Here is a 26,973-nt window from a genome sequence, read left to right on the forward strand (position 1 = left end):
TGCCCCTGATAAAGGACTTATTGGGTCACTTGGGGAAGGCGCGGATTTTCACGAAACTGGACTTGAGAGAGGCCTATTACCGGGTCCGGATAAAGAAAGGACATGAATATCTAACTGCTTTTAACACCCCCCTGGGGCAATTTGAGTACACCGTGATGCCGTTCGGCCTCGCCGGCGCTCCGGGCGTGTTCATGAATATGATCAATGAGATTATGCATGATTTATTGTATCAGGGGGTGTTGGTGTACATTGATGATATTTTGGTGTATTCTGAAAATGTTGAGAGTCATGCTAACTTGGTCCGTGAAGTGCTCCGCCGTTTGCGGAAGCACCAATTGTTCGCCAAACTTTCGAAATGTGAATTCCACCGGGATGCGGTGGAGTTTCTGGGTTTTCGAGTTTCCCAGGCAGGAATTGAAATGGACCCAGGCAAAGTGCGGGATCTGTTAGCTTGGGAACCCCCCCGTACTAGGCGGCAACTGCAAAGTTTCCTGGGGTTCGCTAACTTCTACAGAACGTTCATCCCTAGTTTTGCCAAAGTGGCATTACCTCTCACCGACCTGCTAAAAACGAAACAGGGGGGGAAAGCAGCAAGCCGCCCTGGGGCGCCACTTCAGTGGACCGCCCAATGCCAGGAAGCTTTTGACAGACTGAAGTTATTATTCACCTCCGAACCGGTGCTGGCCCATGCCGACCCCACTAGACAATTCACCGTGCAAGTAGATTCCTCGGACGTGGCAATGGGGGCCGTGATCCTACAAGAGGGGGAGGACGGGAAGTTACACCCGTTGGCCTATTTGTCTAAGAAATTTTCAGGGGCTGAAAGGAACTGGGCAATTTGGGAGAAAGAGGCGGCTGCGGTGAAATTAGCTTTGTCCACGTGGAGGCATTGGTTGGAGGGGTCCGCCGTCCCTTTTGTAGTATGGACGGATCACAAAAACCTCCAAGCGCTCAAGCAGCCCCGCTCGCTCTCAGCGAAGCAGATGAGGTGGGCGGAGTTTTTCGCTCGGTTCAACTTTTCCCTCAAGCATCTGCCGGGCAAAATGAACTTTTTGGCGGACGCCCTGTCGCGCCTGCCCCAGTACAACAGCAAGCGCGACCCATTGGTGGATACAGTGTTTACCCCCGCCCAACTGGGGATGACCGCGGTGACGCGCAGCCAAACACAGTCTGGAACGTCCATCCCAGGGGGTTGGGTCCAAAAAGAGGTGTCACAGGACTCTGAATTCCACTCCCTCCGCCCAGACCTTGTTGAGAAAGGGGGGTTGTTTTTCAAAGGCGAGCGGCTTTTTGTCCCAGCAGCGGCGCGCGGGGACGTTTTAAAACTTTGCCACGATGCGAAAACTGCTGGACATTTTGGGTTTGTAAAAACCCTGCACCTGGTCAGGAGACATTATTGGTGGCCCACTCTGCGTAAGGATGTGGAAAAATACGTGCAGGGGTGCCCCATTTGCATCGCCTCCAAACCGGCTGGTGGGAAGAAAAAAGGACTCTTGCAGCCCCAGCCCACCCCCTCCCGACCGTGGACGGATGTCACGATGGACTTTATCACTGACTTACCCCCCAGCCAAGGGAAAACCGTCATTTGGGTGGTGGTAGACGCCTTTTCTAAGCAGGCTCATTTTATCCCGTGTGTAAGCCTGCCCTCAGCAGTTAAATTGGCTTCGTTATTTGTAAACCACGTGATACGGCTGCATGGGATCCCGGGACGTGTACTGACGGATCGGGGCCCCCAGTTCGTTGCCAAGTTCTGGCGGGAGCTCCTGAGACTGCTGGGTGTGGAGCAAGCCCTTACTTCGGGCTACCATCCGGAATCGAATGGCCAGACCGAAAGGGTTAACCAGATCTTGGAACAATACTTGCGCTGCTTCATCAATCATCAGCAGGACGATTGGGTTGCCCTATTGCCGCTAGCTGAATTCGCCTACAACAATGGGGCCCATGCCTCGACAGGAGTATCTCCCTTTAAAGTAGTGTACGGGACTGATTTAGTGGCAGCGCCCACCTGGGAGTTTAATTCGTCCGAGGCCCCCTGAAATCAATAAGTGGGCAGAGACTATCAGTGCAGGTTGGCCAGTAATAGTTGCTAGCCTCAGAGAGGCAAAACAAGCCTATAAGACCCAAGCAGACAAGAAACGGGCACCTGCGCCTGTGTGGAAAGTGGGAGACCTGGCCTATTTATCCACCAAAAACCTGCGGTGTCAACAGAAATCCAAGAAGCTTGGCCCAAAGTATGTGGGGCCATTTAAGGTGGTAAAACTGATTAATGCTGTAACCGTGGAATTAGCCTTGCCAAAAACTTACAGGAATGTGCATCCGGTTTTTCATTCCAGCCTGCTGCGGAGAGCTCCTGATCCGGACGAGTGGCACCCCCCTCCAGCTACGCCTGTGCCAATTTACATCGATAAAGACACCCACTATGAGGTCAACCAGATCTTAGACTCTCGTGTGCACAAGGGTCGTCTCCAGTATTTGGTTGATTGGAAGGATTTCCCCTCAGGAGACAAAGAGTGGGTTGAGGCTGGGAACGTGAAGGCGCCCCGCCTTCTCCGGGCTTTCCATCGAGCATTCCCTGATTGCCCTCGCCCGGTTGATGCAGGCTAGGTGGGGGAGGGAAGTTTGTTTTAATGCGGAGGGATGTCAGGATTGTAGAATCTCTGTCATAAATTAGCCTGAGTTCCTCCATGTCAGTTATATTGCTTGATTGGGCCTGGCGCCTCCTTGCCCAGGCCTTGTAGTTTGCTAGCTATAAAATTGAATAGTGATGTTATGCTAACCTTATCTTGTTGTGGGCTCGCGGGGTTGTTGTCACCTCTTCAAGGCTGGGAGAGCGAAATCCTGTTTATGTAACACATATGTCTTTTCTCTCCTGCCCCCTCCCTTGGGAACTGTCAAGTTTTGGGCGGGAGAAATGTATTGATAAGCTGGGGCAAATCTGGCCTCTGGCAGATTTGACTTCTCAGTCTCTTGCGTATAGTGCTTTTCAATAAAACTCTTTTTATTAAGAAGTTTGTTGTGAGTTTCCTGTACGTTTGACATTGCTGAGTGACTTTTCTTGGCACTTACAATAATTTCTCAGTTCAAACATTAATCTGGTACCCAGGTCTACTGAAGCAACAATTATTCATATTCCAACCATGTCACAAGCAATATGAATACTCCCTTTTTTTTTAAAGAACTGCCACTGCAACAGGAAACTCCAGTGGCCTCCAGAGAGCACTATTCTTGGGAACTGCAACTATTTTGCCAGTTGAGAAAATGAGCCTAGGTTTGGACTGATACCTGTAATTGGTGCATCGGGCCGAGACTGCTCTTTCCTCCAGGCAGGCACAAACACTGTAATGTCTTTGTGACCTTTTTCCAGAAACCAGTCGACAGCGAGTTGAATCCCCCGACAGGAAAATCCTTCTTTATTCCCATGGCTGAAAAACAGAGCACAACATCTTAGAAGGCACTGTCATGAAGGCTCGTGCTGCTGTCTGCTTCCTAAAATAACCTGAAACCAAGGAAGGGAAATGCATTACAAAAGGGGATCAACCAAATTTGGAGGAGGAAGAAGCTGTCAATGGTCTCCATTTTAAGCAAATGCTTTGAGTGCTAGCCAGCTTGCTGAGAGGGGCAGGATGTAAATTGAAACATACCTATATACATGGATACATCCTTAACCGCTCCTGTGGAGCGGATTAAATAAGGAGTAAGGGCTAAAGGGGAGGAGATAGGGCGGGCTCTGTCCGGGATAAAAACTCAGAGGGCCCAATCAGGAGCCGCGTAGAGGCTCCTGATTGGGCCCTATGAGCATCACTCAAGGGCCAAGCAGCCAATGGGGAGCCGCGCAAAGCGCGGCTCCCCATTGGCTGGTTGGCCTGGCCTCGCCTGGACCGGCCGGGGAGTCGCCGCTCAGAGGAAGAAGCCTTCCCCAGCGTTAAGTCCTCCGGCCGGCTTCCCCTCGCCCAGGGAGCCTTCTGCCGGGCCCTTTGCCATGGCAGAAGGCCACAAAGCCCACAGCCGCCGTCCCGAGCCTTCTGCCGGGCCCTGGGGCAGCCACAAAGTCCCCTTTCAGGCCACCTACCTGACTCCGTTCCTGCCTTCCTGCCAGCATTCCCTTTGTCCTTCCCTTTCTTCCTTCCTCCCTCTCTCCCATCTGCCTCTCTCCCTCTTCTTCTGTCTCTATCTTCCTCCCTTTCTTTCTGTCTTTCTCTCCCTCTTCTTCTCTCTTTCTCCTTTCCCTCCTTCCTTCGCCCCATCCCTCCACCCACCCACCATGCTAGGGCCTGCTGTATTTTGCCCACAGCGGGCTTAATATCTAGTACATACATACATAGATACATACATATGGTGAACTGGCTGTAAAATGTATATTGTTTTCCAGATCTGTTCCACACAGCAAAATAAACCTGATGACACTATAAATTAAATATCAATGGTTTACTTAATCTTACCCATGTGATTTTCTCCCCTTTGGAAAAATTGAAAATAAGTAACTGGGATGCCAAAAATATTGTTATTATCACTCTCAATGTGAGGCAATACACACATCATTTTTAATTGCCAAACCGGAACCCCTCATAATGCTCTTTAAATACTGCATCTGTTAAATATATCTAGTTGAATAGCAAAGGTATTGCTTATTGTTCCTTATATATATCAGGCATTACACAATCACACAGACTAACAAAAATGTGATGCATCTCACAACAGTGACCGTGCAGATGAAGTCACACGTTCTTGAAACCAAGAAGCTTCCAAAGCAGTCTGTGAGACAAAGTACTAAGCTCACTTTTTTCCAAAACAGCTCTCACGACTGCTATTTATGACGAGAAAAAGATTTGGTTTTTATAACCCGCTTTTCACTGCCCAAGGAGTCTCAAAGCGGCTTACAACTGCCTTCCCTTCCTCTCTCCATGACAGAAACCCTGGGAGGTAAGTGGGGCTGAGGGAGCCCTGATATTACTGCTCAGTGAGAACAGAACTATCAGGACTGTGACTACCCCAAAGTCGCCTAGCTGGCTGCATATGGAAGAGCAAGGAATCAAACCCAGCTCGCCAGATTTGAAGCCCCCACTCTTAACCACTACAGCCCACTTCAACAAGAAGACATACTGGCTCTTCCCCCCAAGATTTTACTCTTTCAAGCCAAAAATCTCTCTCCCAATGAATAAAATCTAATCTGCCTGAATTATTTACATGCACATGCAGCACAGTGTTCTTTCCCAGTATTGTAATGCTGCCGAAGTACCTCATTGCCACGTTGCTGCCATCGATGACAATCGGTCTCAAGTTGTCCGAGCTGTCCACAACTTCGTCTTCCAGAGACAGTTCAGGGCTAGCGGCCTCCTTCGTCCCGGGACCTGCGCTGCTACCGGTGCTTCCAGTACTGGCTTGCCCCTCGCTCTCAGCCTTGTTTCCAAGCCTCACAAGTTCTGCCAAAATGTCATTGATGAGAGCATCAGGCCCCAGCTTGTTCAGCACAGCTTGGATCTGGTCTCCAGCATACCCCAGCTTTAAGGCAAAGTCGATTTTGGACTGGTACTCCTTGCTCAAGTTGGCCTTGTTCTCTTCCAATTTCAAATCTTGAAGGAGGCTGCTCTGCGAAAAACTGGGGCGATCCAGGCAAGGAGAGCGGCAGAGCTGCCGATGAGGCTTGTGGGGCATCTCTTTGTCCCTCCAGTGCGTGTTGCTGGTGCTGTTCCTGAAGCCCGGCTGCTCTGGCTCACTTTCCGAACTGGTCCATTCTTCAGAGTCAGCGCTGCAATCCCCGCCATCTTGTTTCTCCTCCGGGCAACGCCTCTTCTCCATTTTCAGCTTTTCCACCATAGACCAGGCCGTCATCACGTTCAGCTTCTAGCCAGATACTCCTAAATCGGTCTCACTTCCACAACTGCCTGGAGCAGGTTTTCCACAGCATCATCGTGTTTATTTCCAAGGCACACGCAAAGCCCGCTGTATATCCTTCTGGAGGGAAAAAGATACAACACGCCGAATTAAGCTTTGTGCTGCAACATAAAATGATATACTGCAAAAAGTGTCTTTTTACATTTACAAAAGGCGTCTTAAGAAGTAGGCAATCCTTGGTCCAGGAAATTCAGTTCCCTCTCCCTCACTCCCCACAACAACTGCATCTAAGATGGCAATGACTCTTATACCTGCGACACCCACGTGGCAAATTCACTGCCAACGTTAATGCACCATCTGTCTGCCATAACCACTGCTGAGAACTAAAGACGCTAGGGCAAATCCAGAAGAAGAGATCAATAGGTCAAGTTAATCATGAGGAGTATCTGAAATAATGTGCTTTTGGGGAATGGAGAACAGCGGCAAGGTCTGATAAACAAAGATGAGTCTCGTGGGCTCCAGTTCAGCTCATGTTCGCTGCAACAGATTAACACAGCTCCCTTCTTGGAACTACTGATTTACACTGATGAACACTGTAAAGCAGGGGTAGTCAACCAGTGGTCCTCCAGAGGTTCATGGACTCCAATTCCTATGAGCCCCTGCCAGCATTTGCTGGCAGGGGCTCATGGGAATTGGAGTCCATGAACCTCTGGAGGACCACAGGTTGACTACCCCTGCTGTAAAGCACAGATACAAGGGCGTACTTACTTGAAAGCTTATCAAACCAGAATACATGCGTTGGATCCAGCTTGAACAATACTCCTCCTGTCCACAACCTCTATGCCTGCACCTTGTGCAGTTTTCTCTTACTCCAAAACTCTTTATTAAGCAGCCAGGCTAAAGGTGGCCCCTGTGTTAAAGCCCACAATTGTCCCCGATACGACAAAAAGCATCAGTGCAGTGATTTAATGTATACTCCTCCTTTCTTCCCAAAGGGGGCCCTAACAGCGTTCCATCCAAGCTCGGTGTGTGAGTGGCCGCTTATTAACCCTGGGCGAAGCAGCGTTGAAGAATCAGGCACAGGTATTGCTGAGATGAACTGAAGTGCAGCAATTTTGATAGTGTGATCAGATCCATCATAAGATTAGGCATTCTAGCGTGCCTGATTTTGTTTGGTGGGTTTTGTTGTCTCCCCCCCCCCCGCCCCCCTTTTAAACAAGAGGCTCTTACAGTAAGGTTATTACCACTATTACAACACAGGTGGCCACGAAAATACACAAACAGACACAGGATACAGCTGCAGGTAGTAAAATCAAAGTGCAACAGGGAGCGGGAGAGGTTCAAAGACAGAAGTACAGGAGTATTCTTGCTTTCCTCTGCGGAACTATTGAATCTTTATACATTGCTGTGGTCTTCGATATGAAGGTGCTATGAACTTGGTTTCTTATGTAAAGCAATGGTACACGCAAGGGTCAACCCTTTGGGGTGCCTCTCTTTTACGGCTGGCCCCTGGGTCAGAAGAGCGGTCCTGGCTTTGAACAAGGACATTACTATTCCCACCAGTTTTTCCCCAGCATTTACCGGGCAAATAAGCAGAACTAAGCTACTAATATGGTAAAGACAATGATGACGACACATTTTGCAATGCCAGTTTTGGTGCTGCCTTACATTACCACAGGCAGAAACTGAAAGCTGCTCTCTGCATCAGTGAATTCCTCATTAACAATCCGGTCCAGCTATGCAAATGAAAAAGGGGAATTCTGGGGAAAAAAACATTCTTCAAAAAATTCAGCATATGACTCAGATAAAGAAACCAATACCTGATAGCAGGGGTAGTCAAACTGCGGCCCTTCAGATGTCCATGGACTACAATTCCCAGGAGCCCCTGCCAGCATTCGCTGGCAGGGGCTCCTGGGAATTGTAGTCCATGGACATCTGGTGGGCCGCAGTTTGACTACCCCTTCCTGATAGCATTCCCTGGCCCTCTGATGTGGACTCCCATCCATCAGTGCTATGTTTAATGGCAGAACACCATAGTGCTGGCTTAAGTCAGGGTTCCCAACATCCAGGCAGTGGCTGGAGATCTCCCATAATTTAAAAATGATCTCCAGACAACAGAAATAAGTTCACCTGGAGGAAACAGCCGTTTCGGAAGGTGAATCCTATGGCATTATAGCCCACTGAAGCCCCTCCCCAAAATCTCCCTTCCTCAGGCTCCACCCCCAAACTCCAGGTATCCTGGCAACCCTAGTTTCAGGGCATTGGTGCAATTGGCACTACTGCAGCAGCAGGCCGCACACCACGTCTAGTCCCACATGACGCACCACTAGAGGCTCTTGGCTGGGTCCTGCACATGGCTTTGGTCAGTGGAAATCAGGGCACCCAGCAGCTCCTCTGCCGGAAGCAATTATGAAAATAACCCGATTCAGTGTTCCACACAACTTATTTTTCCATTTGAAGGACTCAAAGAGACTCACAATTAAAGAAAACACAAATTTCAAGTCCTGAAACAATGAAATGCAAATTAAAGGCCAAGAACATAAGAACAGCAGAAGAACTGCTGGGTCGGTCCAGGCAGGGGTCCACCTAGTCCAGCCTCCCGTCTCACATCGTGGCCAGGCAGTCCCTCTGGATGGGCAAAAGCAGCCGAGCAGAGAGGCCGAGGCCTTCCCTTGATGTTGCCTCCTGGCTTTCATAGGCTTACGCCCCTCAGTCACCATGACTAGTAGCTGTAGACAGACTTATTCCCCAAGAAACTATATAATCCCCTTTTAAAGCTTACTCCTGTTTATTCCTGTGGAATAAACTACGTCCTCTGGCAGCAAATTACATTTTAATCATTTATTTTATATTTAATTAACCTCAGTTGCATGCCAGCTTTTAATTTAACCACGGCTTAAAGCAGGCTTTCTCAACCGGTGTTTCGTGAAGCCCTGGGGTTTCTTGACAGCCCTGGAAAGGTTTGGGTGGGAGTCAATTAATTTTTATATGTTTTTAAATTTTTTCTTAAACATTTATTGGGTCTACTGCACAGTGCAGGGGCATTTTTTTGCCCCTTTCGGAATGTCACATGTCAGATGAGGGTCAGGAGGGACCGGGCCGAGATGGCCCGACTCTCCCCTTCCAGATGGCCCTAGCCCAACATACACCCTATTGCCACCTGGTGCAAAAAAGAGAATGCTGATTTAGCCACGTTCCCTTGTCCCAGGGCAACTGTGGGCCTGAGTTGGGCGGGATGGTTCCAACATCAAGCAGAACTGGAAATTTGCCCCACCACCAGACAAGCGGTGAGTTGGGGCAAATTCCTGGTATGGAAAAGGTCAAGATGTTCTTCACCCTGATGTATCTCAAGATATCCTCCACCTTCTCCATCACTACTGGATTCTTCTTCGCTTAAAAGGGCTTTTGGCAAGCTCTACAGACGCCTACCGTCTGCTCATTCTTCTTGGCCAGAAAAGGAGTTGGGTCTGACCCTGCATCACACTCCCAGAGAGTCATATCCAGGTTTCTTCTTTTTCTTCATGTCCATCTTTATAGAGAGCCAGTTTGGTGTGGTGGTTAGGAGTGCGGACTTCTAATCAGGCATGCCGGGTTCAATTCTGCACTCCCCCACATGCAGCCAGCTGGGTGACCTTGGGCTCGCCACGGCACTGATAAAACTGTTCTGACTGAGCAGTAATATCAGGGCTGTCTCAGCCTCACCCACCTCACAGGGTGTCTGTTGTGGGGAGAGGAAAGGGAAGGAGATTGTAAGCCCCTTTGAGACTCCTTCGGGTAGAGAAAAGCGGCATATAAGAACCAACTCTTCTTCTTCCTCAGTAATATCAGGGCTCTCTCTGCCTGACCTCCCTCACAGGGTGTCTGTTGTGGGGAGAGGAAAGGGAAGGCGACTGTAAGCCACTGAGCCTCCTTCGGGTAGAGAAAAGCAGCATATAAGAACCAAACTCTTCTTCTTCTTCATTTTGTACAATACGCCAAATCATTGATGCGTGCAACAAATTTACTATCATTCAAAAATATCCAGGACCTAGTGTCCTGGGATAAGCAAACACATCAAGGGGACAAGGCAGAGGCAAAATGAAAAAGTAATTAATTGAGAATACTTGCACAGATAACCCAATGAATGGGTTATTCAATGACTACTTTAACTGCTTGGTGTAGTGGTTAAGAGTGGTGACTTCTAATCTGGAGAACCGGGTTTGATTCCTGGGTCCTCCGCATGTAGCCAGCTGGGTGATCTTGAGCTACTCACAGACCTGTCATAGCATTTCTGTCAGAGCTCTGCAAGCCCCACCTACTTCTCAGAGTATCTGTTGTGAGGAGAGGAAGGGAAGGTAATTGTAAGCCACTCTGAGGTTCCTGATAAAGAAAAACTCTTCTTCTTCTGTTTTCAGGGGAGGCCCCAAGCGCACTGTTGAGAGAATAAACAGCAGGGAAGCTTCCAGGGGCAAATGGCAAATGGCCATCGCATCATCACCCTTTCCCAACACTAACTGTTCCTCCTAAGTATAATACAGCATGGATACGAATGGACAACTGGAATCTCTTTCCTATTTCCAAAACTTCTTCAAGTGCAAAGCATACGGCTGCAATTTTATTTACAATTCCTTTTTATTAGCTCTTTGGGTCACCTTCACTCTTTTGGCCGACTTCTCTACATAAAGGTTCTGAACACACTCTGGTGCCTCCTCTAAACCATTCACAATTCTCATAAGATGCTTCCTGGAGGCTGCCTGTTTTGAACTACAATATCATGAATATAAGGAACTCTTGCATTCACCCCAAATCCAAAGCAAACTTTAAAAGCAGAGCAGAAAATCCACCTCTAAAACACACAGGGGTCATTGCTGTTAGCATACTCACTTCCACTACGCCTTTAAGAGAGCGGCTCAGCTGTAATCCAGGTTGGTAGGTGTTGCTTGTAGTCAAGGCGGATTGCTTTCTGCTAGAGCACAGCCGGTGTGTGTTTGTGTGTGTGTGTGTGTGGGGGGGGGGTTCTATTTTTTGGCCTCTGGTGACGGATTGGTGGATGTGTTATGAAAGCTGCTCTCTACAGAAACACACCCACTTCCATGACTCACAGGAGTTTCTCGGGTTTTTTTTTTTTAAGTAACTGTCAACTCTCCGTTGAGAACTAATAACCACGAAAAATTTAGTGGTGTCACCCTCCCATTGAAAAGCAACGTGGGGGGCGGGGAACGGACGGGCTTCATGCAAGATGAAATCACTATTACCCCCAAAGGAAGGTTTGTGAGAAGTCCTTATGTAAGACCTGAAACATTTATATCCCTATGGTGCCAGTAAGACGTAAAAGCGCAATTAAATCCATGTCAGGCAGCTGTTTCACCAACCTAGTTTTTACATACTGACCGTCCTCGTGAAGAAAACGATGGCATCTAATATCATCGAATCAGCAGGATTAATATGATTCATTCTTCGGAGGTGGGTGTTCGTCCAAGGGAAACCTACAGAAAACATTCATCCGGTAGATAATGGTCCTGCAGTTGTGGAAGGACAAAAGCAAAATCTAGGAAGGGGGAAGAGATGATGACTGATGCACAGATCACCTTTTAACAGGGGAGGGAAACTAAGGAGGCTGGCAAGGGAGGAGTGAGGGGAAAACAGAACAGAAAGGAACAACTGCAACAAGCAGGAGGAAAGGTTGTGGAAAATCACATCAGGGCACAGCCAATTTATGGCCACTCCGCAGGACACAAACCGAGGCGCTTTGCCATGGCCTGCCTCTGTGGAGCAACCCTGGATATCGCTGGCAGTCTCCCATGCAAATACTAACCCGGGCCAACCCTCCTTAGCTTACAAGATCTGATGAGACCCAGCTGGCTCGGCCTACCCAAATCAGGGCTTAGGGAAATGTAGGCAATGTGGGAAAGGGTAACACAGACCGGGACTGCCACAGAAGCTGAAAACACTAATATTCTGACACTGCACTATCAGTCGGGACCACTTTGGGGGTCGAATGACCCTTTCACAGGGGTCACGGCAGGGCACATAGGTTGGTCGGGGGAGCGCCATCCACACGACAGCCTTGTGGGGTAGATCGAGATAGAGCCTTCGTCTGTCTGGAGCAGCGGAAAAGAGCGAGATTGGCAGGGTGGGACAAGAGGCAGAACTGAACTGAGAAACCCCGGGGGGGGGGGACAATTTCTTTGCAATTTTGAACAATGGATCTTAACGCCATTGGGTTTAATTTCTGTGAAAGAACCCTTGAAACATTTTATGGTTGGGGGTCACCACAACATGAGGAGCTGTATTCAAGGGTCGCGGCATTAGGAAGGTGGAGAACCACTGTGCTAAAGGATCAGCATGGATTACATTCACCGCTCTCAAGAGTCTTCCTAAAGTCCCTCATTGGAATATCTGTCCTCAGACTTGTTCTCCAGACTGCCATATCAGCCTTATGTACAACTGTGAAGAGACGCTAAAAAAATATTGTGTTCTCTTCATAACATATGTCTTATTTAAATTTATTTTATTTAAAACACTACACTGCCACTTTCCCACCTGTCAAGTTTCCGCAGGGCCTGCAAAACCGAGCTCTTCCACCAGGAATTTGTTTGCCGTTGGCTGGGGGGGGGGGCAGAGCCACCCAACGCTAAGCATCATTGTGGTTATCCACTTGGCAAGGAAGATTTGAGGCCTTGAGTGATATCGGCAGGTGGATGCAGTTGTAGGTTGAAACAGCGGACTGGAAGAGTGAAAAGGGTTGTTTTGTTCCGCCATCCGCTCTAATATGGTTAGTTGTTCTGGAAGACTGTATTTTAATATTGTAGGGGGGTTTTACATTTTTATTCTGTAAGCTGCCTCAAGATAACTTCTTTCCCATTCAACACCACTGGTGCTGCAGATGCAATGGTGGGTTTAAAGAAAACTCAACTTAAATCTCTACTTGCGGCTGTCCCACAAGCACTTTCAAAGGGGAAAGCCCAGGGAAAAGTACTTTTACCTAACCAGCATCACATTTACATCTAGCCTTTCAGTATCAGACGCTGCTGTGTGAGACCTTTCCCTTTCTCTAAATCAAAAGCAATCTCAGAGAAGAGGCCTTCATTTTAAATAAGAACCAGCGCGGGAGGGGGTTGCTGCTCAATCCACCACCTCCCTCCAGCCAAACACACCCCTTCAAGCTGCCTTTCCACTTTGGAAAGAAAGTTTATTTGTGGGTATAAAAGCAGCGTGCGTATGGCATACGTGTATGTATTTGTCTAAATTCTGATTGGCAAATGCCCAAAGGAGAAAGAGTTAAGCAACCTGCTCACCTTACGATTCCTCTTCCCATAACGGCAGTTTCCCCATGTTGCTTTTGGTAAAAATAAAAATTAGGGAAGTTGCACAGCTGGGTGTAAGGTCTAATTTTAGCCCACACCATGAAACTTGCTGGCTGACCTTTGGTCATTCCTTATCATTCAGCCTAGAGCAGCCCCACAACGTTGTTCTAAGAATACAAGGGGAAACCTCTCTTAGGGGAACCATGGGATGGCGAAACAAACAACAGGTATTTCCAAATCATGAGCAAGCTCAGAGACTTTAAAGCAGTGCTTCTCAACCTTCCTAGTGCCCTTTAATACAGTTCCTCATGTTATGGTGACCCCCAACCATAAAAGTCTATGCACGGGCGAAGAAGTTGCGTCGCTGGGCTCAGGCACTGGCTGAAAATGTGCAGGGGTGAGTGATCATCCGGCTGGCGGGCAGGTTTTGCGGCGGGCACTGTAGGGGCTGGCCCAATCAGGGTGTAGCCAGCTATGCTGGCCGCACCTGGATTGGTCAGCCGCGTTGGAAACCGAGGCCGGACAGCCAGTTCCGTTCCCGGACAACCTATAGCTCTGTTTCCCAAATATAAGAGGAACTGTGGTAAGGATTATAAGCTTAACGAGAAAGATGTTTAGTCAGTCCTGGTTCTGTGATTTTAACAAGAGTTCCTTACTGGGCCCCTTAACCTGGAAACATCTTGCAAAGTAAGAATTGAGTCTTTGTGGGGAGAACAGGTACTTTTGTGATCTTGGGACTGACACAACAGCCTGGCCTTTCCATCCTCTGGAGGCACCCTGCGGCTCTTGGACATCTCAAAAGGAGACAGGGCTGTCCCCCTTTTCTTTCTCCCTTCTCTCTCCCTGTTTTCTCTTCCATCCTTTGCCCTCTCCCCCAACTAGACAACTCCAACAAAAAAAAAGGAACAACCTGATGGTGAATGGGAATGGATGGCAGTTGGGAATGGATTATTTACTAACAATAGTTTCATTTTTTTTTCATTCTTTCTATTTTATATTGTAAACAAACCCCTCCCCCCAAGCCCATCTAGGGGAGGGGTGGTATAGAAACCTAATTATAACAGTAAAATAAATACATAAAAAGGGAGGCAAATGACTTTGTTCTATCTCCAGCTGGGAAAACTTTGTAAAATTACAGAAAAGCGAGTTTCTCTACAAGCAAGCACATGGTCCAGTAATACATTCTTCCTTACATGAAATATGAACCTGAATAAGAAAGGACGCAACACAGAAGCCTCCCCCTTTAACGTGCACAACACACAGCAAAACTTTCTGCTACAGCTTTAAGAGTTTAAGCCTCTGATGCCCATTGCTTAGCAACCAGGCATCCTTACCTAAACAACCTCCTTTCAGCAGTCACGACTGAGGGGTGCGGCTGATAATGCGATTCAGAAAGAGAGACCAAATGTTCCAGGAGTGCCTTGCATTCTGCTCACAGAGCCCTGGATTTCAAGGATCATGCCATTTGCCATATAATAAAATAAAAGATGCTTACCCAGTAATAATATACAATAGCAAAATTACACAGTGATTAAATAATTTTTGAATTGCATGTTTTCTATTCCAATTTCTCAAAGAGTGCATAAAGGCAAACAAATTACTGTACAAAATAATTCTTTACACCGGGAATTCTTTCTCAACCAGGTTTTCACGACACCCTGGGGTTTCTCGACAGCCCTGAAAGGGTTTTCTGAATGGGTGGGAGTTAATTAATATATATACATTTTTAATTTGTTAAATATCTACTAGTGATATGACTATATATGCTAGACAGACATAATACCTTTATTGGCATATATGGTTATGTCAACCCACTGTCTCCTCCCAAAGTGGCCAGTGATCGGGGGTGGGAAGGGGAGGGGCCCTCGGTGGGCGTGTCCACAGTTCGGCTTCCCGACCATATTCTGCATGATTGTGCTACTTCTGGGGTTTCTTGATGGCTAAAGAATGTTTCAGGAGTTTCTCCATGGTAAAAAAGTTGAGAAAGGCTGGTTTACTCTGAGGCAGTCAGAATATACCAAAGAATCTCTGTTACTAATACTTTTGATTTCCACACAGATAATTTATTTTTGAAGGACTGCAAATATTTTTTCTGATCAAGCAGAGCTGTATTAAATCAGCAGCTTCCAATAAGCCAGACTCTGTTTTCAGAATGGCCAAACCCAAAGAAATAAGGTAAACGGAAGCTTCACAGAAGTAAAAGCTATTTTTTCCGGTTATGAGTGAATGGGGCTTTTTACTTAATTGCCTACAAGACCTATGAATAACTGGAGAGGCCAGGGGTAGCCAAACTGTGGCTCTCCAGATGCCCATGGACAACAATTTGCATGAACACCTATCTCTAGCTGTTCTAATGCTAACCATCAGCTATCTTCATGGAAAGGCATAACTGTCATTTGCCCCTTGCTTGGATCCTGCAATGCTCTACCAATATGTAAAGTATGGAGCATCTTCCAGACATCCAGTTCATTCAGGTGTTAATGGCACAACTGCCAGCTATTCAGGGACAAGACTTGATCAGTCTGTTCCATCTTCCAAATATTTCTGGAGCACCCTGATTCTGACACCCAGGACAGAGAACTTCTTTGGAACTAAAAAGAATCCCTCTTTCAATGTAGAGTGTGGGGGGGGGGGGGCTTTATTAGCTCTATTTACAGCACAAATTCCCCCAAACATTTCATTTGATGTGTTTGCCGTTTTCTCTGACACATTTATGCTGGTAAGAGCTGGTAAAATTACTACTAGCTGTAATATCATAAGGGAGGAGAAAAAACTCCCAGTGAGGAATAACTGACATAATTCATCAAGGGAACCTAAGAAAACTTAATTCCAGTCATTTGTTGATTTTCTTCCTGCGGTCCTTGAAAGTATGAGAAGCTGGTGACTGACTTCGCAGAAGCCATGAAAGATTCACAACAGTCTGTACATTCCCTGGAAGGATAGAATACCAGTAATACTCGTGATCTCACACAAACTGCCCAGTTCCTCCAGTATCAGGAGCCTCTGTTGGATTTCCCCCAAGAGTGCAGAAACTGCTGTCTGGAAGCAAGGAGAGTGGCAACTAAACCTCTTCTCAACTTTAACTCCACACCACTGGAATGCCCTCTCCCGTAAGGTTCAATCTTGGTAACTCAATATTAATCCTAAGGTCCCATGCAAAGGCCCTGCCATTTCAACTTGTTTTTGCCTTGTCCTGTACTCTGTGTTCCTGATGAATCCATTGTGTTGCTGTTTTTTTTTTACATTCCCCCCATAAGGTATGTTATACTTTACAGAGAAATATAACTAGAAAGAAGGGTACATCCTTGTCTCAAAGTCTAAATTTCAACTCTGAGGGATGACAGAGAATCAAGAGGCAATGGTGCTAAGGGGATGCAGTTACATGAGGGTATGTTATGATTGCTAATGAAAGGTTGCAGGGGTAGGGAGGAAACTCAGGTGGTTTGTAGGTTCAGGGCTGGGATTCAAAGGATAAGAAGCTGTAAATTAGGATGGACGAATACATTTAGAGCAGAAGGTCACTATGGAACTTAGGGCTAGATTACTCCCAATGAGCAGACTTCATTTGAGAAAAGAAAGTCCTTTAGTGAAGGAAAAACAATTATATCATCACGGGGTCTTTGCTATGACTAAAGATGCTACCTCTATAGTCCCTGTATCTAGCGTCCACCCAACAGATTTGGCACAAAGGCACTTTGATAACCAAGACAGAAGCGGAGGCCGGATAGCTGCATTCCCACAAAACCCTGGGCCAGACAGCTGCAGTCACACCTATGCTAGTCAATCAACAAGGGATCAAATGTTCTTAAAAGAGCAAAGACCACAGTGATATCCAGATAGGATAGGAAACTTTCTGCAGGAAGGCAAGCCAAATGATACAAGCGATAGAAGTTAAAAAGTACAAATTAAGGTTATGACATCAAAACAACCCATGGCAAAGCAGGCCAACCAATACAGGCAACATATGGTAAGACAGAAGAATATGGTTTGACATCCCCTGTTAAACACTTCACAGTCTGCATGACTACTACCCTCTCAACGTACACCAATAAGCTGCTTGGAAAGGCAGCCTTCTATATGGCCGGGTGTGAATGTACAAACCTCTAGTTACAATGTCTAACTATACTGCTATACTACTGAGGCTCAAACCATTAACCTCGTACTGGGCCTTGATATAAGTACTGTTCAGATAATGCTCATGCATTATGGGTGTGTTTTTCTGTCTATTTTATTTTTTTTAATTATTTCATCTGACTATGTATGCTGCCTCAGCATATTCAAATGGAAAAGTTGTGATATTTTAAATCACTAGTAACTGGTCATGCGATAATACTTCTATTTTTTGGGTTGTTTAATTTGTTAAATGATATAATTCCTTTGGAAACGGTATGTTCTTAAGCACAGACAAATGGTGACTCACTGAAACTGCCAGTGCTTGGGGCTGGGAATGCTTACTGGGTGACACAGAACACTTCCAAAGATCAGCTGACTTGACATTTTATCAAATTAAAAACAAATCACGATGATTACATGCCTGCTTTTCATATATTTATGAGATTTGTTAGGCTGTCCCTCTCCTTGTACCTAGCAGTACAAGACAGGTTTTTTAAACCCACACATTTTCCTATTTAAACAGGAGCTCTTCATTGAAATAGAAGCTGGCACAAATTAAGAAGTCTTTTTTTAAAAGAACTTGAATGAGATAAAATGGGACACCAGGTAAGCAAATGTACCCAAGGACTCTACCCTGGCTACAATTCAGGGACATCTCCACTCAGATCATGGCAGAATAGTAAGCGCTAAAGAGGGGTTGCTGTGTTGCTGCCAAACTGCTGTAGCCCATCAAGACCACTCAATGCTGGACAGGTCACCATGAGCATGCCACACAATCATCAGTCTACCAGCCCATCTGTCGCCTAGAGCTAGGTTAGTAAGAAAAATATACTCATTTTCCAAAAAGAAATCTCTCCCTCTAGCAGGAGAACAATTTTAGCTGAAGGTGTCCAAGTAACACAATACAGAACACAGCTCTCTGGTGTTTCAGTGAGGTCTGTGCAGAAGAATACAAGGTTGCACTTACGGTAACTTATAACTGTTGTTCACTGAGTGGTCTTTTGTGCAGCCACCCATGAGATTGTGCTTCCTCAGGCCAGCCACAGAGAGGAATTAGTGAGCTTTCAAAGTACATAATCATTAGATCCCATGAATGGTCACTCCTCTCCTCTCTGAAGAGGGCAACTTTCCTGCCCAAAAGTCACAAGATGTGGGATAGACAAGCACTCTCCCCTCAGTTTACCCATTGTCACCAAAGCCACGTAATTTAGCACAAAGTGCCCACAGCAAGGATAGGAGGAAGGGACGTGTGCCTGCACAGAAGGCCACTCCATGAACAACAGTTACGGGTAAGTGCAACCTTATTTTCATCTTTGTACTTCTGTACAGTCCCATATGGGAAGATGTGAGTAGTTTAACAGAACAAGAATCTTAACACAGCTTGTCCCACTGTAGCTTCTTAGAGGACTCACAGCATACAAATGTCAATGGATCAGACCAGGTTACCGCCCTGCAGATATTCTCCAACATCACGCTCACAGTGAAAGCAGATGAAAAAGCCTGTGCTCTCATGGAGCGTGCCAAAATGTGTAATGGACAGCCAATGTTATCTAGCTTGTAGACGACAGTGCTCACCTCTCCCACATCATGTGACTTTTGGGTGGGACAATCACCCTTTTCAGTGACAGGTGAGCACTCTTGGGATCTAATGACTATCTTTAATCCGCTTCTGCGGAACGGATTAAATAAAGCAGTAAGGGCTGTTGGGGAGGAGTTAGGGCGGGCTCTGTCTGGGATAAAAACTCTGAGGAGCGAATCAAGAGCCGCGAAGCTCCTCAGAGTGGCAATCTGGGGCCAAGTGGCCAATTGGGAGGGGCGCATATTGGCTACTTGGCCTGTCTCCCGGACGCCGTGCCTCCAACTCTTCAGTCCTCCCGAGCCGCCATCCTTGCCAGATGGCCGCCGGGGAGGACCCTGGCCCCACGCTGCTGGGCTCCGGGGAAATGACCTCCCTGCCGCCCAGCGACTGCCCTCTGACGACTGCCGCACTCGCCGCGACCCCCCCCACCCCCTCTCCGAATGCTGCCGCCCGCCAACCTCGCCAGTCCGCCACCACCCTGGCTTGAGGAAGCACAATCGCCTGCGTCCCTGCACAGGAACCATGAAGATGCACTTATTGATAGGTTGTGCCCAGAATATCAAATAGTTATTTTTAAAAAACTGTATGGCACAAGGCATGCAATTGGGGCCATTAAATATACTTTCTCAAGTCTCAAGCAGAATGTACAGTTTTCTTTCAACTGCAACAAAGCACTTTTTCTTAATTCCACTTTGGGGTCCAAATGCATTATACGGTGCATATTACATTATTTCAACTATCAGCCCATGGACTTCGTCTATGATTTTAACTTTTTACCTTTATACATTGTGCACAATAAATGTTAATATAATTTGATTGTCTATATTTTGTGGACACCTAACCTTCTTGGTCCGAACTACTGGTGGGTTTAAACTACCCCTTTTGGTTTTCTTTTGATGAGCCCGTTGGCTGAATTGTTCATCTTGAGCACAAAATGTAATTTGGACACCACTACAAACCTTCCAAATGTGGGCTTAACTGTTTTGGGCAAAATTCCTGATGAACAATTCAAAAAAACCTGTTCATACCATGCACAGTGCAAGCCACCAAATCTAAAAAGATTTTTAGTACATAGAACAAGGCAACTGAATATAATAAATACTTTCAAATGGTTTAGACTAAGATCATGAGCTGAACAAAAATTGATATAGATGCTCTTTTTTCAATTTTTCACTTTTTCTTTTAAAATACACAAAATAAACAAATCTGTATATTTCCTCCAAAAATAAAATTAATTTTAAAAAGATTTGACACCCTGGTTTCATAGCAACATTAACAGCTGCTGTGATTAAACTTATCCATAAGACTTGAAGGACAATATTTTTTCTGGATAATGAAACATAATAAGTGTTCATAATCTATGAGAACAGCCCTTCTGGATAAATCCCAGGGACCATCTGTTCTAGTAACCCATTTCCCACTGCGGCCGATCAGGGGTAGTCAAACTGCAGCCCTCCAGATATCCATGGACTACAATTCCCATGAGCCCCTGCCAGCGTTCCAGAACTCTACAAGCAGGGCATGAAGGCAATGTAGCCCCTCCTCACAATTAGAATACCTGCAGGTTCCTTTTAGCTACTCTGTTTCAAGAAGCAACACAAGCCAGGGTGGCGGTGTGTTTTGAGTGGATCTTGGAGATTAAGGTTCAAATTGCCACTGCTATGGAAGCTTGGCCTAATCTACATCACGGGGCTGTTGTGAGGATAAAATGGAGGAGATGAGAACAACGTAGACTGCTCTGGATCCCCACTGGTGAAATAAGTGAAGTAGAAATAAAGTAAACTTTCAGCTATTGAGAAGATAAACTAAAAATGTTTGTTAAGAACTTTTTTTAGATGACTGAATGAGCAAATGACGTAAAGATGCATGGAATGTCAGTGCTACAGTTTAAACAACTTTGCCAACTAATAAGAGTATTTAGAAATAGCTGAACTACACACATTTTACTTGGAAAGATCACCTGGTACAGATTGGCTCTTACCCCACTGCAGTGAGACCAAAAACTGCTGCACATAAACATTGAAGTTCCTTTCAGACACCATGGCTAGTGGCCACTGGTAGATCTATCCTCCATGAGTCTGTCTCATCCCCTTATAAGACTTTCAATGGCTCTGACATCACCACATCCTCTGGCAGTGAATTCCACATTTCAGTTCCATTTCCTGAATGCAGTTGGCCTCACAACCTTCTGTAACTAGATGAACAAGGTTACATGCAAAATGAACATTAAGGACTGCTCCTCTCCTTTGAATTTGCAGAAGGCTAGCCTTGTTAGTAGAGCCTCTTGTGGCGCAGAGTGGTAAGGCAGCCGTCTGAAAGCTTTGCCCATGAGGCTGGGAGTTCTATCCCAGCAGCCGGCTCAAGGTTGACTCAGCCTTCCATCCTTCCGAGGTCGGTAAAATGAGTACCCAGCTTGCTGGGGGGTAAACGGTAATGACTGGGGAAGGCACTGGCAAACCACCCCGTATTGAGTCTGCCATGAAAACGCTGGAGGGCGTCACCCCAAGGGTCAGACATGACTCGGTGCTTGCACAGGGGATACCTTTACCTTTACCTTTTTAGCCTTGTTAGTAGCTTTGTTATCCTGTTGCAGCGTAAGATAAAATTTCAGCAGCACCTTATGGACTACCAAGTACTAAGGGTTGGGACCCTTTCATAGGGGTCGTGGGAGGGAAAGCAGCTTGGTGGGGGGAGCACCATCCACACTACCCCTTGCGGGGTAGATCGAGATAATGTTCATCTGTCTGGAGCAGTGGAAAAGAGCGAGATCAGCACAGTGGGACAAGAGGCAGAGCTGAACTGAGAAACCCCAGGAAAAAAAAAACAATTTATATACAATCAAGAACAATGGATCTTAATGCCATTGGGTTTAATTTCTGTGAAAGAACCCTTGCATAATTTTATGGTCACCACCACATGTATTAAAGGGTCGTGGCATTAGTAAGGTTGAGATCACAAGTCAATCCCCAAGAGGGCAGTATATAAATCAAATAAATAAATGTATCTGTAAAATGACTATGCACTCCCTGAACATCTGAGGAAGTGAGGTCTGACTAATAGAGGCTTATTATGGAATAAAAATCTATTAGTCTTTAATTGGACATCTTGCCTTATTTCCCTTTAAAAGGTGCACGTTTTTGTCCCATTCTGATTATAGTCATTAAAAAGACCGAAAAAGGTTTTAATTCTGCCAATAATGTTCACAAAATATATCCTCCTTTCCACCTCAGTCCAATAGCACATGAACATACAATTGACCTGATTTACTGCCAGTTACAAACCTCGTGGGCAGCTTTGGGACAACCTGCAGAACTAGATGTAGCTCAAATCACTACTTTCGGGAATGACTAAATCTCTAGAGCCTTGTCCGTGAAATGGAAAGAATAACTTATTCCTGGAACACTTGGCAAAATCCAAGCCAATTCCATACCTAACAAAAAGACAAACAAGCAAAAACAATTTGCCAACCTGATTTATGCCCACACAGACCTTGGCATGGGGGTAGGTCGGCTTTTCTGACCTGGTCTGCACTTGTTCTAGGTGCAGAGTGACCCTTAGACTTGGTGCCCACTTTAGCTATGCTTGGCAAAGATTAAAAGCTCAGGCCTAGCAACTACTAGTCTTTTTGTGTCTAAAGGTAGAAAACACGGGGAGAGACCACATCTGGGACATAATCCATTCGGTTTTCTAAAAATCTCCCACCGATATACAATAAAGCACATAAAATACTCTTCTCAAAACTGATAAAAGTACTCACCTGCTCCCTTTGGCAGACTCAAATGTATAAAGACACAATGATGGGCGTGTTTTCTAAGGGGTGATGTGCCTGCCGGATGCAGTCTGCTGGCATCACAAGCCACACAGGTATGCTGTTGGATGGTGTGGGGGTGGACTCAATTATTATGGTACACATGGGCACCAATGACATTAGGCAATGTAGTCACGATATCCTAGGAGCCAAATATAGACTGCTCACGAAGAGGCGTAAACCCAGTGCCCCAAAGCAGCTTTCTCCGAAGCGTCCCCTCTGGCCCAAGCAAGGCCAGCTGCTGACCTAGGAGAGCTACAGAACCTGAGTACAATAAAGAGATGATGATGTTGGGAGGGATGTTTTTAATTTTCGAGACACGCAGAACATATTTTGGGCCAGTGGAAGCTTGCACAAAAGAGATGTTCTCCATCTGACTTGCAATGGAATCAAACCGCTGGACTTTTTTTTTTTTTTAAGCCAGAAACTCCCAAATAGAGAGGGGGGGATACACACATCAGCAGGAGGCTGAGGAGCTTCTTCTTATTTGGAATGGCTTTCCTGATGATGCATTTCAGATCCTACATAGGGTATAGAAGTACCCACGCGCTAATTACGGCCAGGTCAAGGAGTTTCTCTTGAGAAGCCTATATGCAGGTCAAGAAGCAACAGTGAGAACGGGGCATGGAATCACTGATTGGTTCAAAATTGAGAAAGGCTGTATACTGTTGTTTTGCCTATTTAAATTGTATGTGGAGCACATCATAAGAAAGGCATGGTTAGAGGAGTCCCAAATTGGGATCAAGATTGCAGGGAGAAATATCAACAACCTCAGATATGCAGATGATACCACTCTAATAGCAGAAAGCGAGGAGGAACTAAAGAGCCTGTTAATGCGGGTAAAGGAGGAGAGTGCAAAAGTTGGCTTGAAACTCAACATCAAGAAAACAAAGATCATGGCATCCGGCCCTCTCAATTCCTGGCAATGGGGAAGAAATGGAGGTAGTGACAGATCTTATTTTCCTGGGCTACAAGATCACTGCAGATGGGGACTGCAGCAAAGAAATTAAAAGACGCTTGCTCCTGGGGAGGAAAGCTATGGCAAATCTAGACGGCATCCTAAAAAGCAGAGACATCACCCTGCCAACCAAAGTGCGTTTAGTCAAGGCTATGGTATTCCCAGTTGCAATGTATGGCTGTGAAAGTTGGACCATAAGGAAGGCCAAGAATCAAAGAATTGAGGCTTTTGAACTCTGGTGCTGGAGAAGACTCTTGTGAGTCCCTTGGACTGCAAGGCGAACAAACCGGTCAGTCCTAGAGGAGATCAGCCCTGCCTGCTCCTTAGAAGGCCAGATCCTGAAGATGAGACTCAAATATTTTGGCTACCTCATGAGAAGGAAGGACTCCCTGCAGAAGAGCCTGATGCTGGGAGCGATCGAGGGCAAAATAAGAAGGGGACGACAGAGAATGAGGTGGCTGGATGCATTCACTGAAGCAGTAGGTGCAAACTTAAATGGATTCTGGGGAATGGTAGAGGACAGGAAGGCCTGGAGGACCATTGTCCATGGGGTCGCGATGGGTCGGACACGACTTCACACCTAACAACAACAACGAGTATGGGAAGAGGTATACACCATTAAATGAGCTTAAAGAGAGACACAACATGAAATATTTTCCATGCTAATGCCAGAGACCTCTCAGCTGAAATGGGCTATTGGAAACCTTGCAGTAAGAGGACAGAGGCATACAGTCAACAAATGAGAAACGGTGATAATCCGTCATATCTCACTACATAGTTGACAGAGAGACCAAGGGGGATCATGTGACAGGTCTATACATCAAGACCCATAGAATCCAACTGATATGGATCAAGAGGAACAAGCTATTTTAAAGAGTTCACCGATCTATTCTGCATCAACAGGATGTCCGCAGATCGAAGGCATCAAAATCACAGATCCTTCTTTGCAATCACCAAAATAGTCCAGCATTACCCATTCCACCACCCTTCTTCCCAAGAATTAGATCAAGGAGTTGTGGTGGAACACTTAGTATAAACATCAACTCAGTGTGCACGGGGGGGCGGGTGATCAGATTAGGAAAAGATTCAAAATAAAATAGCTATTATCACACTGTGCTTGCATAAATCAGTGGGGTTAAAGGAAGCTGAAGGAAGATTTAAGAAATTATGAATGGTGTATAGAGGATAAGTCATACTTTAGGGGTACGCGGTGAAACTCACTGGCAATAATATTATGACTGACAGAGACTTCTTTACCCGAGTGAACTCATGAAACTAATGAGCACACAATGTGGTGATCGCTCTTAGAAGCTTTAAACAAATTCACCTATCAGCATAGTTCTTACAGCTAAGTGGAACCATGCTGTACGAAACAAACACGGGAGAATCATCAGCTTCACTCTGCCCAATGGATGGCCATTACCAGAAATGTAATTTATTTAATTGACCAACTTTATATTCCACTCCTCCTCCCACGAGTAGGTTGGGTCAGCTAATGATGTTTAAAATACACCAATAAAAATAATACAACTCTACAACAAAAAGTGTTTAAAATATAAAACGGTTAGAACCCTTTCCCTATTAAACTCTACCCCAGGGGTAGTCAAACTATGGCCCTCCAGATACCCATGGACTACAATTCCCATGAACCACTGCCAGCAAACACTGGCAGGGGTTCATGGGAATTGTAGTCCATGGACATCTGGAGGGCCGCAGTTTGACTAGCCCTGCTCTAGCCACTACTGAAGTATACAAGGGCCTGGTGAATCACAATCATCTGGAACTTAGGAAGGTCCCACTACGCACACACCTCTGCACGCATCTGGCTCTGCAGGATGGGGGCTGCTGGTGACACAAGGCAGGCAATTCATATACCAGGGATTTTCAATAAATTCAGAGAGGAAGATCAACAGAGATGGGGAGGATCCTGCCAGGAGTGCCGGTCCCAAAGGCATCAGGCTCCCAAATTGTTTAGGCGTGCAAGGTGCCACGGGGAGCGGCCCTCTCCCCCACACTATTTAACATCTGGCCTACCTGGTCAAGGCTATGGTATTCCCAGTTGCAATGTATGGCTGTGAAAGTTGGACCATAAGGAAGGCCGAGCGTCAAAGAATTGAGGCTTTTGAACTCTGGTGCTGGAGAAGACTCTTGCGAGTCCCTTGGACTGCAAGGCGAACAAACCGGTCAGTCCTAGAGGAGATCAACCCTGCATGCTCCTTAGAAGGCCAGATCCTGAAGATGAAACTCAAATACTTTGGCCACCTCATGAGAAGGAAGGACTCCCTGGAGAAGAGCCTAATGCTGGGAGCGATCGAGGGCAAAAGAAGGGGACGACAGAGAATGAGGTGGCTGGATGGAGTCACTGAAGCAGTCGGTGTGAACCTAAATGGACTCCGGGGAATGGTAGAGGACAGGAAGGCCTGGAGGATCATTGTCCATGGGGTCGCGATGGGTCGGACACGACTTCGCACCTAACAACAACATCACCAGTATGCTGATGACACCCAGTTCTATCTCCTGATGGGCGGAAATTGCAGCTGGTGCAGAATGTGGCTGCGAGGGTCCTCACAGGAGCGTATTGGAGGGCCCATATCCAGCTTGTGCTGAGGCAGCTGCATTGGTTGCTGGTTGGATCAGGTTCAAGGTTTTGTTATTAACCTTTAAGGCCATCTGCGTTTGGGTCCAACATACCTGAGAGACCACTTGCCTCTTTATGCCACCCGTAGGGCATTTTGCTCTGTGGGTGCTAATCTGTTGGAGGTCCCTGACCCAAGGCCTTTTTAGTCCTGGCCCTGACCTGGTGGAATAAGCTCCTGGGAGAACTGAGGGCCCTGACAAGGCTTTCCCAGTTCCTCAAGGCCTTTTCCTCTTCCACCAATTCCAAAGCCTGGAGAGGGGGGGGGGTCACAACCATGGGTGGGTTAACTGGCTTATCTTAAAAGATTGTTGGTTTTATCTGGATTGTTACCCGCCACGAGCCACTGCATGGAAGTGGCAGGCTATAAATGAAACATAGAATCATAGAGTAGGAAGGGACCTCGTGGGTCATCTAGTCCAACCCCCTGCACTATGCATGACACTCACAACCCCCTCGCTCACCCACTGTCACCTGCCACCCCCTTGAGCCTTCACAGAATAAATAAATAAACGAACAAATCAACAAATAAGCCCTATTGATTCAATCCTATTCATTCTGATCCCTTTCCCGTTCGTATCCCGCCCTTCTGCATCCCTTGGTCTGAACCGTTCCCAGTCCTGAAAACCGCCCCGCCAGACCCAAGAGCACCGCCTGCTCCCCTCAAGGGCAGCCCTGCAGCCCCCCTCCCCGCTCCGAGCCCCTGCCAGCCATGGAGGCGCAGCGAGGTAGACTGCCCCTGCGGCGGGAGGCTCTCCTCGC

The 26,973-nt window shown here is 46.5% G+C and overlaps 1 protein-coding gene across 13 annotated transcripts in view; it reads right to left on the minus strand.

The window, feature by feature from the left end:
* The window catches only part of ZC3H12B (zinc finger CCCH-type containing 12B), a 36,815-nt gene that overhangs the window by 9,540 nt on the left and 302 nt on the right, over positions 1–26,973 (minus strand). Inside the window, exons 1-4 of one of the 13 annotated variants that reach the window (XM_077308887.1) lie at positions 14,453–26,896; positions 11,203–11,297; positions 5,237–5,949; positions 3,283–3,422 (exon numbers count right to left, since the gene is read on the minus strand). In XM_077308887.1, the coding sequence (XP_077165002.1) occupies positions 3,283–3,422; positions 5,237–5,829 (733 nt within the window). In that variant the 5' untranslated portion in view covers positions 5,830–5,949; positions 11,203–11,297; positions 14,453–26,896. The other 12 variants (XM_077308880.1, XM_077308882.1, XM_077308881.1 and 9 more) reach the window with 12 other exon arrangements.

The sequence above is a fragment of the Paroedura picta genome, chromosome 13 (genome assembly GCF_049243985.1).
Source record: "Paroedura picta isolate Pp20150507F chromosome 13, Ppicta_v3.0, whole genome shotgun sequence".
Taxonomy (NCBI): domain Eukaryota; kingdom Metazoa; phylum Chordata; class Lepidosauria; order Squamata; family Gekkonidae; genus Paroedura; species Paroedura picta.